Genomic DNA, 17,294 nt, shown 5'->3' on the forward strand with positions numbered 1-17,294 from the left:
TCCCCCTTACCTTCCTATACCCTCCCCATTTAAATCTGATTTACTTAACCTCTGCATCATAGTTTCTTTTTCCTAATATTAATAGGTTTTATTGATTTTGGTTTTTGCCACCCTAAGGCAGATTGTACAGAATTGATCTTCCCAAATACTGCTTTAATCATGTCAAAAAGTTTTGGTTGTCCTTCATAGCCTATAAAGTAAAATCCAAATTCTATATGCACTCAGCAGGGCCCCAACTCTACAACTCTACTTCTCTACACACACACACACACACACACACACACACACACACACACACACACACACACACATATTATCACCTTCTCCTTCATATAGGGGTGTGGGGGACTCAGGCTAAACAACTTTGGTCCCCTGTCCTGCTATGCTTTCCTACCACTTGTTTCTGGACAGGCATTTCTCCTAACCTGGAATATCCTCCCTAACTCACACCCATCCATCCAAGCAAAACTCAGCCTTTCTCTGCTTCTCATATGCTGCCCATTCTGATTCCTCCATACAGATGATTTTATCCTCCTGAATGAGTGAGGTCACAATTGCAAGTCCAAAAGCAGTTCATTTGTCATTCTACATGATTTCTTCAAAATCTGACAATTACCACTTCTTCCTTGAAGCATCTGTTATCCTTCATTTAAGACACAAATATTTTTCATATTGTAAATTATACAGTATGTATTCACTGTAGAAAAAACTTAAAAATACAGACAAGAAGGCTGGGCATGGTAGCTCATGTCTGTAATCCTAGCACTCTGGGAGGCTGAGGTGGGAGGATCACTTGAGGCCAGGAGTTCGAGACCAGCCTGAGCAACATAGTGAGATCCCATCTACTTCCCAAAATAGAAAATTTAGCCAGGTGTGGTGGTACATGCTTGTAGTTCCAGTTACTTGGAAGGCTGAGGCAGGAGGATTGCTTGAGCCCAGGAGTTTGAGGTTGCTGTGAGCTATGATGATGCCAGTGCACTCTAGCCTGGGCAATAGAGTAAGATCCTGTCTCAAAAAACAAACAAACAAAAAAAAAACAACAAAAAACCCCAAAATGCAGACAACAAGATAAAAGGCAAACACAATCCCATCATTTACATAACCAGTGTTTAATACAACTATATTCTCCCACTAAAAAAAATTCCTATATAATTACAAAAGATAGGACAACGTGAATATACTTAATGCCACTGAACTATATAATTAAAAATCGTTAAAATGGTAAATTTTATGTTATGTATATGTTACCACGATAAAAAAAGATGAGCTTATGCAGTATGTACTGTTTTATAACATTATTTTTCATTTAATAATTAGTAATACATTTCTAATCTTCAAAAATATTTCTAGTGGCTACATTGTATAGCAGCGGTTCTCAAATTATGAACCAAGTAAACTTGGAGGTCCCTAAGACTCTTTTGGGTGGATCCACAGGTAAAAATTATTGTCACAGTAATATTAGGATGGTATCTGCTTTTTTTTACTCTGATTTGCTTATGGATGTACAGTGAAACATTCCAAAGGCTACATAATGGCTGCTATGACGACAGATTTAATGCAGAAGCAGACAGGAGAATACAGCTGTCTTCTATTAAGCCAGCTGTTAAGAGTTTTGCAAAATGTGAAACAATGAAATCTTCTCAATATATTTTCTTCATTTTTGAGAACAGAGTTATATTTCATAAAAATATATTTATGGTAAAATGATTATTATAATTTACAAATAGTGATAAACATTTTTCTATATATTTTAAAATTTTTTCAGTTTTAATTTCAAATACAGTAAATATCAATAGATATAATCCACATAAATGAAAACCCTTTGTGTTCTCAGTAATGTTTAAGAATACAGTGGGCCCTCCGCATCTATGGGTTATGCATTTGTGGATTCTACTAACTGCAGATTGAAAATATTTGAAAATAAAAAATTGCTTCTGTACTGAACATGTACAGAGTTTTCTTGACACTATTCCCTAAACAATACAAGTATTTACATAGCATTTACACTGTGTTAGGTATTTTAAGTAATCTAGAGATGATTTAAAGTGTAAGAGAGGATATGCATAGGTTATATGCAAATACTGCACCATTTTATATCAGAGACTTGAGTATTTGTGGATTTTGGTATCTGAGAAAGGTCCTGGAACCAAAGCCCAATAGATACCGAGGAACGACTATATACCAAAGGGTCCTCAAACAAAAGGTTTGAAAACTGCTGTTGTTCAGCAAAACATAAATTTGTCATTGTTTATTTAATTACTCCATATCATTAAACACTGAAGATGGAGAAAGGTTACTAAAATAAAAATGCTGTCAACAAAAACTTCGGAGCTCTATCTTTCCGCACATTGAGAATGATTTCTTTAGAATAATTTCCTGCAAGAATTAAAGAGTCTAAAAGAAAATACACATTTTAAGCTCCTTGATAAATAGTGACAAATTTAATTGCAGAACTTGTAGTTCAACCTATATTCAGCACCCTTTTATGATAAAAATAGATGCTGGCATGGATGTAGAGAGAAAGGAACACTTATACACTGTTGGTGGGACTGCAAACTAGTAAAACCTCTATGGACAGTAGCATGGAGATACCTCAAAGAACTAAAAGTAGACCTACCAGTTGCACAATTCACAATTGCAAAGATGTGGAAACAACCTAAGTGCTGATGAATACATGAGTGGATTAATAAAATGCGGTATATGTATTAATATACCGTGGAGTACTACTCAGCTATAAAAAATAGTGAACATCTTTTGGAACAACCTGGATGGAACTGGAGACCACTCTTCTAAGTGAAGTACTGCAAGAATGGAAAAAACAAACACCACATGTACTCAATACTAAATTAGAACTAATGGATCAACATTTATGTGCACATATGGAAGTAAAACTCAATGGAAATCAAGCTGGTGGGAGGGGGGTGCAGGGGATGGGTAATTCACACCTAACAGGTACAATGCACACTATCTGGGTGATGGGCACACTTATAACTTTGCCTCAAACTGAAGAAAAGCAAATTAAGTAACCACAATGTTTGTACCCCAATAATATTGTGACATAAATAAATAAACAGACCATTGACAGTGAAAAGGGCACGCCACATAGAGAGGAAAATGTTAGCTAAGATACAGAGGTATGAAACCACCAGGATACATCTGAAATAGTGGCTGTCATGTAGCCTGGCTGTAGGATGAAGAACTGTAGAAGACAGATCCAGTAAGTCAGGAAGGTAAGCTTAGCTGGGTTTTTAAAGGCCTTGAATTTTATTTTTTGCCTTTATGGCACCTCTATTATGCCACTTTAAAAACTCCTTCTACTATCTATTATTGTTAACCACATATAAATTTATCTCACTTAATGGACTGATAGACATCTAACAACAGAGACCATGCCTTAGTTCTCTCTGGCTCCTCAGGGCCCAGGGCATACGTGCAGTACATAGGTTGTGCCCAGTAAGAGTTTGCTGACTTAGAGTTACTAAAATAAATCCAGCTAAGACCGCAGCAGTCCGGATACACTCTTGTGATCTATATGCCACTAGAAATGATCTGAAGATATGACAATAAATTTCCTTACAATCACTTACCTATTTTTTCCATCAACTACTTATACTATAAACAGTATTGGAAAAAAAATTTTAATTTAAGTTTAGATCCCAGTGAAATGTCAAAATTTGAGTAGTCATAGCAATTGTACTGAGGGGCAGATTTTGGTGAATGGATAGAGAACTATTTGTACTTTAATAATCAAAATACTAAAAGAAATATCAGAGACTTTCATTTTCAAAGGAGACTGAAGTTCAAGACTGGTAAATATTTTTAATAAATATTTAACTTATATAAAACATTTTATCTAAGAAGACCTTGGGGTATTTATCATGGGAGCTAGTGGCGGTCAAGAAAATATTACAAAACTGTCTGCTGAGATATAGTTTGATATTTTTTCTAATCCAGTCTGGGACGTTGGGGACCTTTTCAAGTCTACCTTTCTATAAATCTTTCTTACGAAGGCTAGAGAGTGGAGACAACTCAGGAAATGGTAGCTCTGTAAGGGAATTGCATGCTGAAGCTCGTCACCAAGCTTTTCACAAGGTGGCTTTAGACTCTCCTTCGCTCTTATGAGCTCTATGGCAGTCGACCCTGCACAGTCAGCAGAACTGCTATGATATTTGGTGATTTTTCAAATTATATTGTATGTGATATGGTTATGAAAATTGTAGCTAAGAATCCTAATTTTATTTTGGCTTCACTTAGTTAAAAATCCTGACTTGGTTCCAAGTAGCAGAGAGTGAAACACTATAGGGAATGAAAACGTGTTCAGCAAGTAATTGGAGTGCTCTTTACGAAGTACAAATAGAGGACAGTTATGACTGCTTTTTTTACTGGCTGGACTTCAGAAATGAAGACAGTTATATTTAACTGCAGATTAGACAGCTTGAAGGGCAATGGGTACAGTTAATGTTGAATATTTGTTATCAATATTGCTGCAAGTTTGATTCTTATGAAATGTATATGTAATTGTTGTAATATGTTACTGAAGTATGCAATATTCTTTTTTTTGGCAAATGTCACAAGGCACACACATTCTGCCACAAGTGCAGAGAGCTGCACAGACATATGATGAACCTTATAGAACAATGGATTTCTCCTATATAAATAAGCAGCATGTCACTGATAGAAATGAGATGACATAGCTATTAAGTGGGAACAACGAGAGGGCACAGCTGTCCTGACTTCTGTGGTATCTCTAAGGGTACGCAGCACAGGGTGCTCTTGAGTTAGTACATTCCAAGGACCACAAGAGAGAAAACTGACACATGAAATTCTGTTATTTTCGAGTCAGACTTCAATCACTGAGAGGTCTAGGTTAGCTAGATGAAGAGAAGTCAGTGTTCTCGTCTGACAGTGGAATTCAAATCCAAACTGGGCACATATGACAATATCACAACAGTAACAACTACGGCAATAGCAACTGAGTACACGTCCACTCGATACTCCCATGGACAAAGGAGACATAAGACACAGTCCCTCTCTCCTTCAGGAACTCACAATCAGGTTGGACAGAAAAGTATAAACACATGAAAGAGGAAAGGAACTCAAGGTAGAAGCCAGGCAGGAAATAATGGTTAAATAATCAGAAGATCTATAATTAATCTCAGCCTGTCAACTAAATATGTGATCTTGGCTAATTCACCTAACTCGATAAATATCTGTGAAATGTATAACCTTCTCAGAATCATAGTTTCTTCATCCAAGGTCACGTTGTAGACATGAAATTCTTTTCATAGTGCTACCTGACGAAACTGTGATATAGTTGAAAAACGTTACATGTAGGGTTATTACAATTTTTAAAACAAATATCAAGACAAAAATCTGACACGTGATCTGATCTTGAAGAGACTATCTGGAACCAAGACAGTTGAAAGTGTAGGTTATGCAATGGCTGCAGGTATGAGAAAAGCAAGCATAGCTTGGGGGAAAGAGGGCTAGAGAGACAGGTAGAGGACAGAGCAAGGAGTCTTGTAGTCTCGGCACAGGTAAGCCACTACATAGTTTTGTGCAGGAGTGGGACTGTTTGAACTTGTGTGTCTGCAGAGGTGGTAAGGGGTGGGGGAGGCATGGGGATACACAGAGACATGAGACTGTCAGAGCGCATTCTGGAATTGGCTGGCTATGAATGGGTGGTGGGGTAGGGGCGGCATGTAGGCTATCTGAGGGACAGAGAAGACATGTCTACTAGTTAGAGTGACTTGTAAGCACAGTTCAGTAGAGAATTCTAGACGGGAAATACAGATCCAGAAGCCATCATATAGAGTTAAGAGTCGAAGATAGAGGCATGGGAATAATTTGTGTGAAGAAAATGAATCTGGTAGGTTAGTGGAATAGAGAAAATATAATAATTATCTAACCACAAGGTGATGGAGGCCGAAATTATGGTTGAGATCACGAAGGGAAAAAATGGGGAAAGGGATGTTGGAGACAGTGAAAAAAAAATACTGAAAAGATTTGGTGACTGATGATATAAAAGGTTTTGAGTTTTGTGGTTGGGAGAATGAAAAACATGGCCAAGTTGGGAGGGAAAGATGAGAAAATGAGTTCTGTGTGGACACTGAGTTTAAGGTACTTGCTGAAGTGGAGATTGCCTGGCAAGCACTAGAGATCTAGACTGAGTCTGAGACACTGATTTAGAAATTTTCATTCTGTGGCACCAGATCAGCCATAGAAGGGACAGCAGACAGAGGGGGGAGCAGGCAGTCAAGGAAGCAGAGCTGGAGGATGACACTGCGTTTTGGGCAGAAAGGAGAGGGAAGGAACATCACAGGAGGAAGCAATATGGCAATTGGGGAAATTTTCAAGACTCTGTGAAGAATCACAATACATTTAATAAGATGAAAATGCTTTTTAAAAATTGAAAAAATGTACGAGATACATTCCTGTGTAACCACACAGAAATAAGTCTGGAAGAACACATGACCAAACCTATAATAGCAGTTACCCTTAGGCGAGAGAGGAGTGAACCGGAATCCTACAGCAAGAGAATCAATGGGAACTTTAGCTTTATCAGTGATGTTTTGAATTTTTTAAGAAGAATGTATTCCCTAAACAATCAAAAAGTATTGAAGAAGGGAATAAACAGACAAGAAAGTACTTTTAGCATAGAAAAACTCTTTCATCTAGAACACAGTTTCCCAGGGTGAGAGGAGTTAATACACATTGAAAAAGGATTTATTGTAGTTTCCCTCATTTATCTATCAAATTAAGAACACATCTGCAATGTACGCAAAGTTATTTTCTTTAGCTCTGTATTCTTCATCATATGATTTTAGGAACACACTTGGCATGATAGCTTTTTCTTTTTTTACTCACATTACAGAAAATGAAAGCATTTTAATCATTCTTCATTACTTAATCTCTTTACGTAAGAGCTAAATACAAAACTTTCCTTAATTGTCAGTGTATCTATAGTACTTTGAAAGACACAGACCCAATGGCGCTTTTCCTAGAGTCACAAAGCTCACCTTAATCATAATAGCATACCTGCTAACTTTTTGGCATACAAACAATGGACCTATAATTTTTTTGTGAAACTCCCTAGATGTTGCAGCTTTTTCTTTCTGTTTCTGTGTCTCCCTGAAATAGTGGTCACTTCAGTAACTTTCAATTACAGCACAGTAAGCTATAAACTAGAATCCTTTCAGGATGAGAAAACAAAGAGCTTTTTTCCCTTTTCCTCTCCTTCCTCATGAATCACCTTTCATGAGGACCTGACCTTTATTCCTGCCACCATGCTCTGTTATATTCAAAGAGAAGTATGAAGGAACAAATTCTCTTAAAATGTAACAAGCACAAGTCTCTCTGCAGATAGCATTTACTCATAACAATAGTTGTATTTTAGCAATTTGCAATCAAGCGACATTCTTGTTAAAGCACATCCATTCTTCCTTACCCCAACTTTTTTGTGTGTTTGTGTTTTTTTAAACAACATTATTGAGGTATAGTCTATATATCTTAAAATCTACCTATTTCTACAATTCCATGATTTTTAGTAACTTTATCAAGTGATGTAGTCACCACGATAAATCAGTTTCAGAACATTCCATCCCCCAAATAAGATCCCTCAGGCCATTTACAGTTAATCCCTGTTTCCCTCATTCCAGCCCCAGACAATCACAAATTTACTTTCTGTTTCTATAAATTTGCATTTTCTGGATATTTCATACAAATGGAATCATGTAATATATGGGTGAGTCTTCACCCTGACTTTTTGGAACAAAATTAGAGATTTTCCTTGGGCCTTTAAGAAAATAACACATTTAAGTAAATATATTACCGTTCAAATAAAACATTACAATAAATATTATTTAACATCTAATAGACTAAAAATATTAACCATGTTCTCTACTAAAGTTCCAAAATTTAAAAATACTGAAAATAATATTATAGTGCCAGAAACACAAAAAATATCATTACAATATCAAATATGATAGCTATCTCTGAAGCTTTGAGTCATTTTAACATCTCAAACTTTTACATACAATGCAAAGCTTTTCTTTTTATTTTTTAAGGATGGATATGTAACTTTCCCTTCCAGAAAAGTTTTCAAATGGCCTCTTTCTTAACATACTAGGTAATACCTGCAGTTTAGTATTTGTGATATTTTTTCCCCAGTCTTTAAAAGGAAAAGGATAAGAATATCTGGGGTAGTTAGAAGAACTGGAATGTTCAAACCTTGCTTAAGGGAATACACCTGTCCAATAACCTCTTCATTTCTGCCAGTGCCTCTGAAATCACCAAACTTGTACACTGTATTTACACTATGAAGAAGGACAGATACGCATTCTTTTAAGATAGGTATGTCAGATTAAAATTATGCTTTTGAGTCTATTGTGAATTTTAGTGCCATGTACATCTTTATTACAAAAAAATATATTTTAACAGTATTTTTGGAATTGCTATCAGTTTTAGGTGATAGAGCTAGATTAACTAATGTTTTCATTAAATAAAATGAACATGTCCCTAAGAACTTTCATCTCTGGCTTTGAATTCAGTATAAAGTAGATCATTCCACTGAGCTCTAGCATAATCAAGAGATATATATTCTTAAACTTTTATCTTGAAGCCACTCTAATTGTGAGAGAAAGATTCTATGAAGATTAGAAAAATGATTGTTTATATGATTACTGCCTCAGTGCCAATTTTAAATTTATAGAAATACAGAATAAGTTATTAATCTAAGTAACGTTCTAAGATAGAAATCAGCCAACAAATAAATGATATCCAACTCTTCTCTGAACTCTCAAAATGTCACATTTTAAAATGTGTTACTCCTTTAAGCTTTTATTTTTACTGACACTATCTGAATACAAAAATAATGAACATTATTGCTGATAATAATTCATATTTCCATTACATCTCAAGCAGTAATGAGACTATGTATAAGATTTGAAACTAAGAAGAAAAAAGATTGGAGAGAGTCAATCTGGAAAAAAAAAAACCTGCAACGAAGTCTAGACCCATAAAATTAAAAGTTATCAAAAACAGACTGTTAACAGCCAAAAATTACTGCTCTTCTTGAAAAGCCCCAGAAATCAACCTTCACCTGATGGTTGAAAAATCATAGGGCACTTCATTATTCAGAAAATCTCAGTACTTTGCCAGTTTTATCTATGTGTAGAGCAGTGTGGTGATTCTGCTGAAAACCAAACTCTTATGTATAAATGTGTTACACTGATTTTAATAATTGCAAACAGAATGATTTTATTTTTTCTGCTTGCAAAATAAATCAGACTTACCAGGTTACAGGCCAAACAAAAATACATTTTGCTGAATTTTTTTTTTTTTTTTTCAAAGAGCAACTAAAAAAACTCAATATTAGGAAAAGCCCAGCTTAAATGCTTCTTAAGAATTTCTTGAAAAAAGCTGGCAAGCCAAAGCAAATATTGTATGCAAAAACAGGGGTATAAAAATGTACTCAATACATATTGCCAACCTTTGTATTTAAGACTGGGGCAAATAATAAATTGCTAAGGAGAAGATTTAGAGAAAGTAGTGTGTGTGTGTTTTGTTTAATAGCCAACAACTTGTTCTGGCAAGTAACCGCAAATGAAAACAGCTTCATAATTTCATTTTTGAAATGAAAAGTGGTATAATACCTATTTTGTTACTTCAAAGATATATAAAGGATTTAAAATTTATTTTTAGTTAAATTATTTTAATTATCTCCAATTGTCTTTTGATAATTTGTCTCACAATTTACAAGGAGGTAAATCAAAAGTAAAAAGCAAAAATCTCTTTGCAGATACAACAAATCTATGGATAGTGACAGGAAGTTGAAAAAGTTTGTGTGATGGTGGGTAGATTTAACATGGATGACATTGTTCTCCCTAAACCTTTAAGGTTTCCTGGCTGTACTTTAAAAAACTGGAAGTACGTAAGAAATTTGTAAATACAATCATGTATTTGTGTTGGTTTTTTTTTTTTGGAGACAGGGTCTCACTCTGTCACCTGGGCTAGAGTGCAGTGGCGTCATCATAGCTCACTGCACCCTGGAACCCCTGGGCTCAAGCAATCCTGCTGCCTCAGCCTTCTGAGTAGCTGACAAATAAGTATTTGTTTTAACTGAGGCTGTAACACGCTGACCAGAGGAACAAACAGTGGCTAGAGCAACAGTTAGTTGTACGTTCCCTCCATCATTTCGCTTCTTGATTTGTAGCTCAGAAATACAAATTCATCCTCCAAACAGAAAGCTCTTTTCTTGTTATCTTTAGAAGGGAACTTTTCCCCCTTCGTTTTTTGATTAGATGAATAAAAACCATATAAACAACAAACATCTAAATTTTTCTTTTCATTATTTCACTTAAGGCATTCTTGACATAATTCTTTACAAAGTAACTTGGTAAGATAACATCTACACTAGCTTTTGTCACATATCCACTTGGACTGTAGTTTTTGAACTAGAGAAGAAAACTTTAAAAAGACCCAGTGTTTTGTATCTATTATTCTTAAGTTTTCCAATAAGGTTACTTCAATAGCTTATGACCTTCCCCTCTGCTGTGCAGATGGTGCACTGCCCAGCACTGTTTGTTCACAGAGGCTGTAGCGTGAAGAGTGTCCTTGTTGTTGTGTACAGCCCGATCTGCCCCGCATGAGTGTTGCCACCTGGTCTTCGAATTCTCTCCTGGAGGGACTTGTTCTATTTTCCCGTGGCTTGCAACATCAGCTTCTTTCTCTCTACTGGCTCTGCCCATTAAGCATATAAACCTGCCTACATTTTATTCGTTATAATATTTTAATACTCCAAGTGAAACAAAACAAACATTAAAAAATTCCAATCCTTTCTGGGCAAAGTCCTCCTGGAAGCAATAGCCTCATCACTCACACTTCTTTAACGCAGGGGTCCCCAACCTGTATAATTATTTCAGTATATATTACAGTGTAATAATAACAGAAATAAAGTGCACAATAAATGTAATGCGCTTGCATCATCCCCAAACCATCCCCCCACTCCCCGGTCCGCGGAAAAATTGTCTTCTATGAAAACGGTCCCTGGTGCCAAAAAGGTTGGGGACTGCTGTTCCAGGGACAAAGACTTGTCCACACCTCATTTTCAGTAACAACCATGACTTCATGGAGGCTTCTGCTTTGCAATGAATTACCCAACAGCCTCCTTGCTGGGCTCCCAGTACCTCTTACTCATCCCTCTTTCTTTCCGCATTGTTGTCACAGGATCTTTCATAAAATACAAGTCTGTTTATATCATTTGCCTTCACAGTTTCTATGACTGTCAAAAAAAAAAATATATATATATACATATACACACACACTTTTCTTTCTTATATTTCTCCAATTACTCCTCACTCTTTAACTTCTTAATATGGGATATAGTTTTTCATAATTTGACCTATTTAGCTTAGTCTCCTAACCCACCTTTACCCTCCCCTACATTCTACATTCTAAAATCCAGATGTTCTGAATCTACTGCTGCACTTGCAGTTCTCCTCCGAATTGTCCTCACAGCCCTGAATGTCCTTGCACATATTGTCTTTTCCTTCCAGGGGCACCCTTATCTCTATTTCTCTGCCCAATAACTTCTACTTATCCTACTAGCCTTAGTTCAAAAGTCTCCCTCTTTCAGAAACCTGCTCTAACCCCCATCTCCCTACTTGGTTCTGCGCCTTTCCTCTGTCCTCGCATAGCACCCTGCGAATTGTATTTTATATTTCTCGAGAGAAGCGCCTGAATCTTATTTATAATTTTGTCACCAGCTCACTTCACAGTGTCAGGTACACAACAGGCACTTAGTAAGTATGTCTTTAAAGATAATTATTAAAATTTTTATTTGCTTTTCTTTTGTCTCCCCAAGAGTAGGACTTACGTCTCTTCAGTAAATGCCACATAACTAGATCTCAATAAAGATTGGTATTTGTTGAAGGAACCAACACTGTAACTGCCTCCAAACTTCCCCTCCCCCATCTATCCTGTGCATTGATGGAAGATTACTTCCCCTAATATCCCAATTCTCCATCATACCTATCACCCTCCCCTACCCAGCTCAAACTTTCACTGGCTTCCTATTACCTATAGGATGAAACCAAGCTTCTTCTACCTCAGTTCTTTTGCATTTGCTATTACCTCTGCCTGGAATGCTCTTTCCTTGATCTTCACAGACTCTCCCCTCCTCCTCCTGTCTCAGATCAGGTCTTCCCTGACTACTCAAACTTAAATGATTTTTCAGTCAGTCTATTATATTAACCTGTTATAGTTTCTCAATACACCTCAGTTATTAGAGCTGAAATCGTCTTCCTCACATGCTTTTTGTATTGTGTCTGTTGTCTTCCTCATTAGAATGTAAGGTTCATTAACAGGGCCCTGATCGGCTTTGTTCACTGTTGCGTGTCCTGTCTTAAAACAGTTCCTGGAACGAGAGATTATCTGCCTGATCCGTTGAATGAATGAAAGACTGAATGCAAAAATACTTGAGCCTGGCATTCAAGATCCTCGATGACCTGGCCTCACTCCACCTTTCCAGCGTTATCTCCAACTAATTTCAGTTCATTATTTCCAAAACACCCATTCTGCCTCCTAACTGGGCCTATCTAGGATACCCTTGTTGTCTTTCTCTTCCTATCTAAATTATCTTCATCTTTTTGTATCCAGCTCAAATTCAATCTCTTCTATAAGGCAACCCAAAGTGGCAAGCTCCTTTCTCTACTTGATGCCTTAAACATCTTTCGATTCCCTAGAACTCCCTAATACGTATAACAGTTTTCATTTAAAAATAAAGTTATAATAAAAGATGAAAAATTATTAACAGGAAAAATTCTATATGCTAGTAGTAAACAAAGTAGTAAGTAGTAAATAAGATTCAGATCCCTATTTTAAGAAAATTGCACATCTTTTTCTTCAAGTATACCAGAGAAATCTGCTTTTGCTTTTAGGTGTTACATGTAAGGGTTAAAAAACGGCGTTCAGAATTAGTTTGTGAGAGTGGCTCTAAGGACAACTCTGATCTCCACTTTAAATTGCACATAATGTTTTCTACTGAACATATTGTGAAAAGACATTCAAAAAATAACTTTTTCACTTTACCTGTGAGCCCAGCATAGTCCTACTGATTAAATAACGTGTTTCAATCCAGAACACATAATAACTGAGAATGCTTCTGTGATAAGAACTATTAGTCAGAAAATTCTTAAAACTTAGAGTGAATTGTAAATATTTCTACTGATCTGTATCCTGTTGACTCCAGTAACAGATACATGCAGACATACCTACATTGTGGGCCTACAGATCAGAGTGGATGATGCAATATGTATCATGTAGACAAAAAGAGAACATGCCAACCTGGATACCAACGTGGCACCACTTGCATCCTCTGCTGAATTCACGTCTTCCAAGCAGGGTTTTCTACGATGTAGCCACAGGCTGATCTGAGGAATGCCATCGGATAGCTCTGGTTGTGGTACCCTGTGGGCCTGAATAGATCCTTCACTCCTGGACTTTGGGATCTAGAAAATAAAAAAAAAAAAAAAAGACAAGACAAAAGCAAGAAAAATTTAACAGTCTTTCAAATTAAGTTTCTGAAAAAAGATAATTTATTCCAATTTATTAATAATTCAATGTATTAATAACACCCCAGAAAAATATCAAGCTCAGCATGGAATTTAAAATACATTATAAAATTATTATATAGCAAAGGGCATGGGGAGGGGATATACCAATATTTCCAAGGGGAACTTTGAAATCATATATACTCCATACCCTTCTATGAGATTCTGACACAAATCTTCCCCAGGCCTACCCCTCTTTAGAATAATCATTTTATGTAAAAAGAGATGATGGGGGTGTATTGGACTGGCACCCTGGAGTGAAGGAAAGAAAAAGCAGTGGAAAGAGGCAGAAAAAAAAAAAGGCTGAGAATCACTGAAATAAAGGATGTCAATGTTAGAAGGGTGTCCATAAGTATTTACTACCAACAAGGAAAATACACACGAGTTTGTTGAGAGTTTCTATTGTAATCCTCTTTTGTAGGGCAAAATATGGTCTAACAAATTTTTGGTTAAGGTAATAAACAGGAAAAACACAATCTTTTTAGTTCTCTTGTAACTCTAGAAGCATGGGCAACACATGTCCCAAATGAATACTGGGTGTACTGACTTCTCAGACTATATGTGAAGTTATGCTCCCTCTAGCTCCCATAAATATCCTCATACTCTCTTATTTAAGAAAAAAATATGAATATGATCAATATTCTTTTCTTTAAAAAGTATAAAAAACATGATGTCAGAATTGCAAGGAAAAATTCAAACCCTTGGATCCCTTGTACTTGTTACATTGGAAGCTTCTTTTCTCTAGGACTTCTCTCATACTTGTCCTTACACCCGGAATATCACCTGTTCATCACTGGCCACTCACCAATTGCCTAAGAGCAAACGAATCCTAACACCCTGCGAGGCTAATTCCATTGCCCATGGAGTTACCAGAACTAACCTCAGATCTCAGTGACCTTTCCCAACTTGGAATTCCTGCAACGCACCACCACATAGTCCACCCTTGATTACACATTGCCTGATACCTTAATCTTGGTTGTCTCATGTTTCTAGGTCATATGGCTTCAACCAGATCTCTAGACATAGAGGTTATAGCCTCTTCCTCTTCTTATTTCTCTCCTTTCTCCTTCCTCCCTTTCTCTTCATTTTATTAACATTTTTACCATAAAGTCTAGCAAACGTTTGGATCCATTAATAAATAATTATTGTGAGACAACACACTTTTCAACTGTAAGATATTCTCAAGACACTGATTGTCCTCAAGGCTAGTATAACAATTAAAAAAATTAATATGGGAACAACTATGAACATAAATACTGAATAAATTCATGCCTCTATGAGGATTACATAAAAATGATATATGAGTAAATGTATGCGATTATGAATTGTCGATTAAAAATATTATTCATAAAAAACAGTACACACAAAATATATGAACATCATTTGGCAAAAATTACATTTAGCATAGAGCAAAGTGAACACTCAATAAAAGCTAACTTTTATTGCTGTGATATAAAATTTGCCCAGATTTCATTACTGCCAATTAATTGTTCGTGGCATTTCTTTGAAGAGCATCTGTAAGCTCATGAAAATCAAGCAAGGAAAAATTATGAGCTTACAAAAACATTTCCATAGTCCATAATATTTGCCAAGATTACTTTTTTTAGTGACAAATACTGTATATATTTATCAGATATTTTTACAACATGTTTGAAATATATATCACTATGGAATGGCTAAATTGAAGTAATAACGTATGCACTACCTCACATATTTATTTTTTTGTCTGGTGAGAAACTTAAAATTTACTCTCCTAGAAATTCTCAAGAACACCAAGATTACTTTTTAAAAAGAAATATTAAGATAAACAGCAAGAGAACATGACAAGTATAAATATATGCTATTATATATTTCATAAAGGGTCTCCTTTTGAATGTAGTTATTTTTCTTAGGAATAGACATAAAAAAATCAATAAAAGCACTGGAAAAGCAGTTAAGATTTCAAACTAATTAGATAAAAATCTCACATTTAGACTTAGTTCCCTCTCGATATTAAAGCAAACACAAGAGTAGTTGTTTGGCAACACTTCATGGTATTAAAACAAGGAGACAACATTTTAGGTTCAGTGATAAATTCCTGAATGGACTATAGAACCCCCAAATGATATAAAGGTGAAATATTCTAAGGTTAAAAAAAAGTAATATGCAGCTTATTTCATTCTGTCAGGTTATATTAAAATAGCCTCTATAATGTAAATGACTTAGAACTCAGATAATAGCAAGTACATCAGCTCCATTTTGTCTAAGAATATTCTGTGATAATACAATTTCTATAGAAATAACATAGACACGATTGTCATTAACCATGAACTTTAATATATAAACTGATTATTTATACATCAAAGTAGTACAAAGAATCGAGCTTGTGAAAATACATGTAGTTTATGAAAGAACAGAATTGCTAGGGAAAAAGAGTAGCTCAGTAACTCTCAGACTACTGGAACTATGAAATGTACATGCATTATTTCAAAAGGAATGAAAGTTTTTAAAGATGATTAATGGTATCTCTTCTTGAAGATGTATCTTGGAGACACCTTCACTATAGCAATGACTATAGGAAAAATAAAAATAACATGGTACAATTTTAAAACCTGCTGTCTCACTGATGTAATTAATTTTAGTTCACATGTATTAACTCTGAGGAAAAAGACCATTTTCTTTAGCTGGAAATGAGCTTTTTAGAAACTCATGATTTAAGCCCAAATAAATTTATACTCCCCTTGGCCTTATCATAAAGGTAGAGAGAATAGCTTTATTTTTATACTTTTGGGTGTCCATGTCAGGGTCTACATAGTTTAGCGTTGGTGTACGCTCTAACACACTCTAGCTTGGAGGTGGCACTCACAGTCCCTTCTCATCGCTGAATTCTCTGAGGAGGAGCATTTGATAGCAGTCAGCCAAGGCTGAGATACAAGTGGGCATGCTACCGTGGTGGAGCTTTTAAAGAAATGCTTCTCACCCAGAGCTGATTTTGTCTGGAGACATCTTTGGTTATCACAGTGGGGATGGGTGTGTGCTACTGGAATCTAGTGGGCTGAGGCCAGGCATGTGACCAAACATCCTACAATGCGCAGGACAGCCTGCCATAAAAAGGGTTACCTGGTTCAAAATATCAATAGTCCTACTTTAGAGGGACAAGTAGGAAGAAACCTGTATTGAGGCAACATATCTCTATATACTGTTCTTCTGGTTCTATTCTCCCTTTGTAGCACTGGCACATTAAGACATAATGGACCAAGATAAGCTATGAATTTAGCAGAAGTGGGCCAAGGAGGCCATTTAGGCCTGCCTCGTCTAGGCAAGAGTCACCAGTAGCTCCATCGGGTTCAGGTAAGCTCTGCTGGGCAGGGACTCCAAACGGGGGCAAAAGCCATACTGCAACACGTGGAGTGAACGTGCCTGGGGACACCCAGCCGCAGCCTCCCTCGTAGCGTGTGGCTGCAGCAGGAAAATGGCCAAGGGTTTGGGGTGCAGACTGGGGTGGTCAGCTTTCTCTTTCCACTGGAGTTATAACTGACATCCACGAGTTCACAACACACTTTGCTTCTTTATTTTAGTCATTTCTTCATTTATTTAGTCATTTAGTAACTTTTGTACTCGAAGGCAAAAACTATAAAATCCCCCAAACCATCTATGAAAAATACTTTGCTCATGAGAATTCTGCCATTGGCTATTTGAGATAAA

General features: G+C 36.2%; 1 protein-coding gene across 1 annotated transcript in view; it reads right to left on the reverse strand.

The window, feature by feature from the left end:
- FAM13A (family with sequence similarity 13, member A) overlaps positions 1-17,294 on the reverse strand; it is a 207,150-nt gene that overhangs the window by 98,847 nt on the left and 91,009 nt on the right. Inside the window, exon 7 of the mRNA XM_012647212.1 lies at positions 13,345-13,508. Coding sequence (XP_012502666.1) covers positions 13,345-13,508 — 164 coding nt within the window. The remainder of the gene's footprint in view (positions 1-13,344; positions 13,509-17,294) is intronic.

The sequence above is a fragment of the Propithecus coquereli genome, unplaced genomic scaffold, assembly GCF_000956105.1.
Source record: "Propithecus coquereli isolate 6110/MARCELLA unplaced genomic scaffold, Pcoq_1.0 Scaffold26, whole genome shotgun sequence".
Taxonomy (NCBI): Eukaryota; Metazoa; Chordata; class Mammalia; order Primates; family Indriidae; genus Propithecus; species Propithecus coquereli.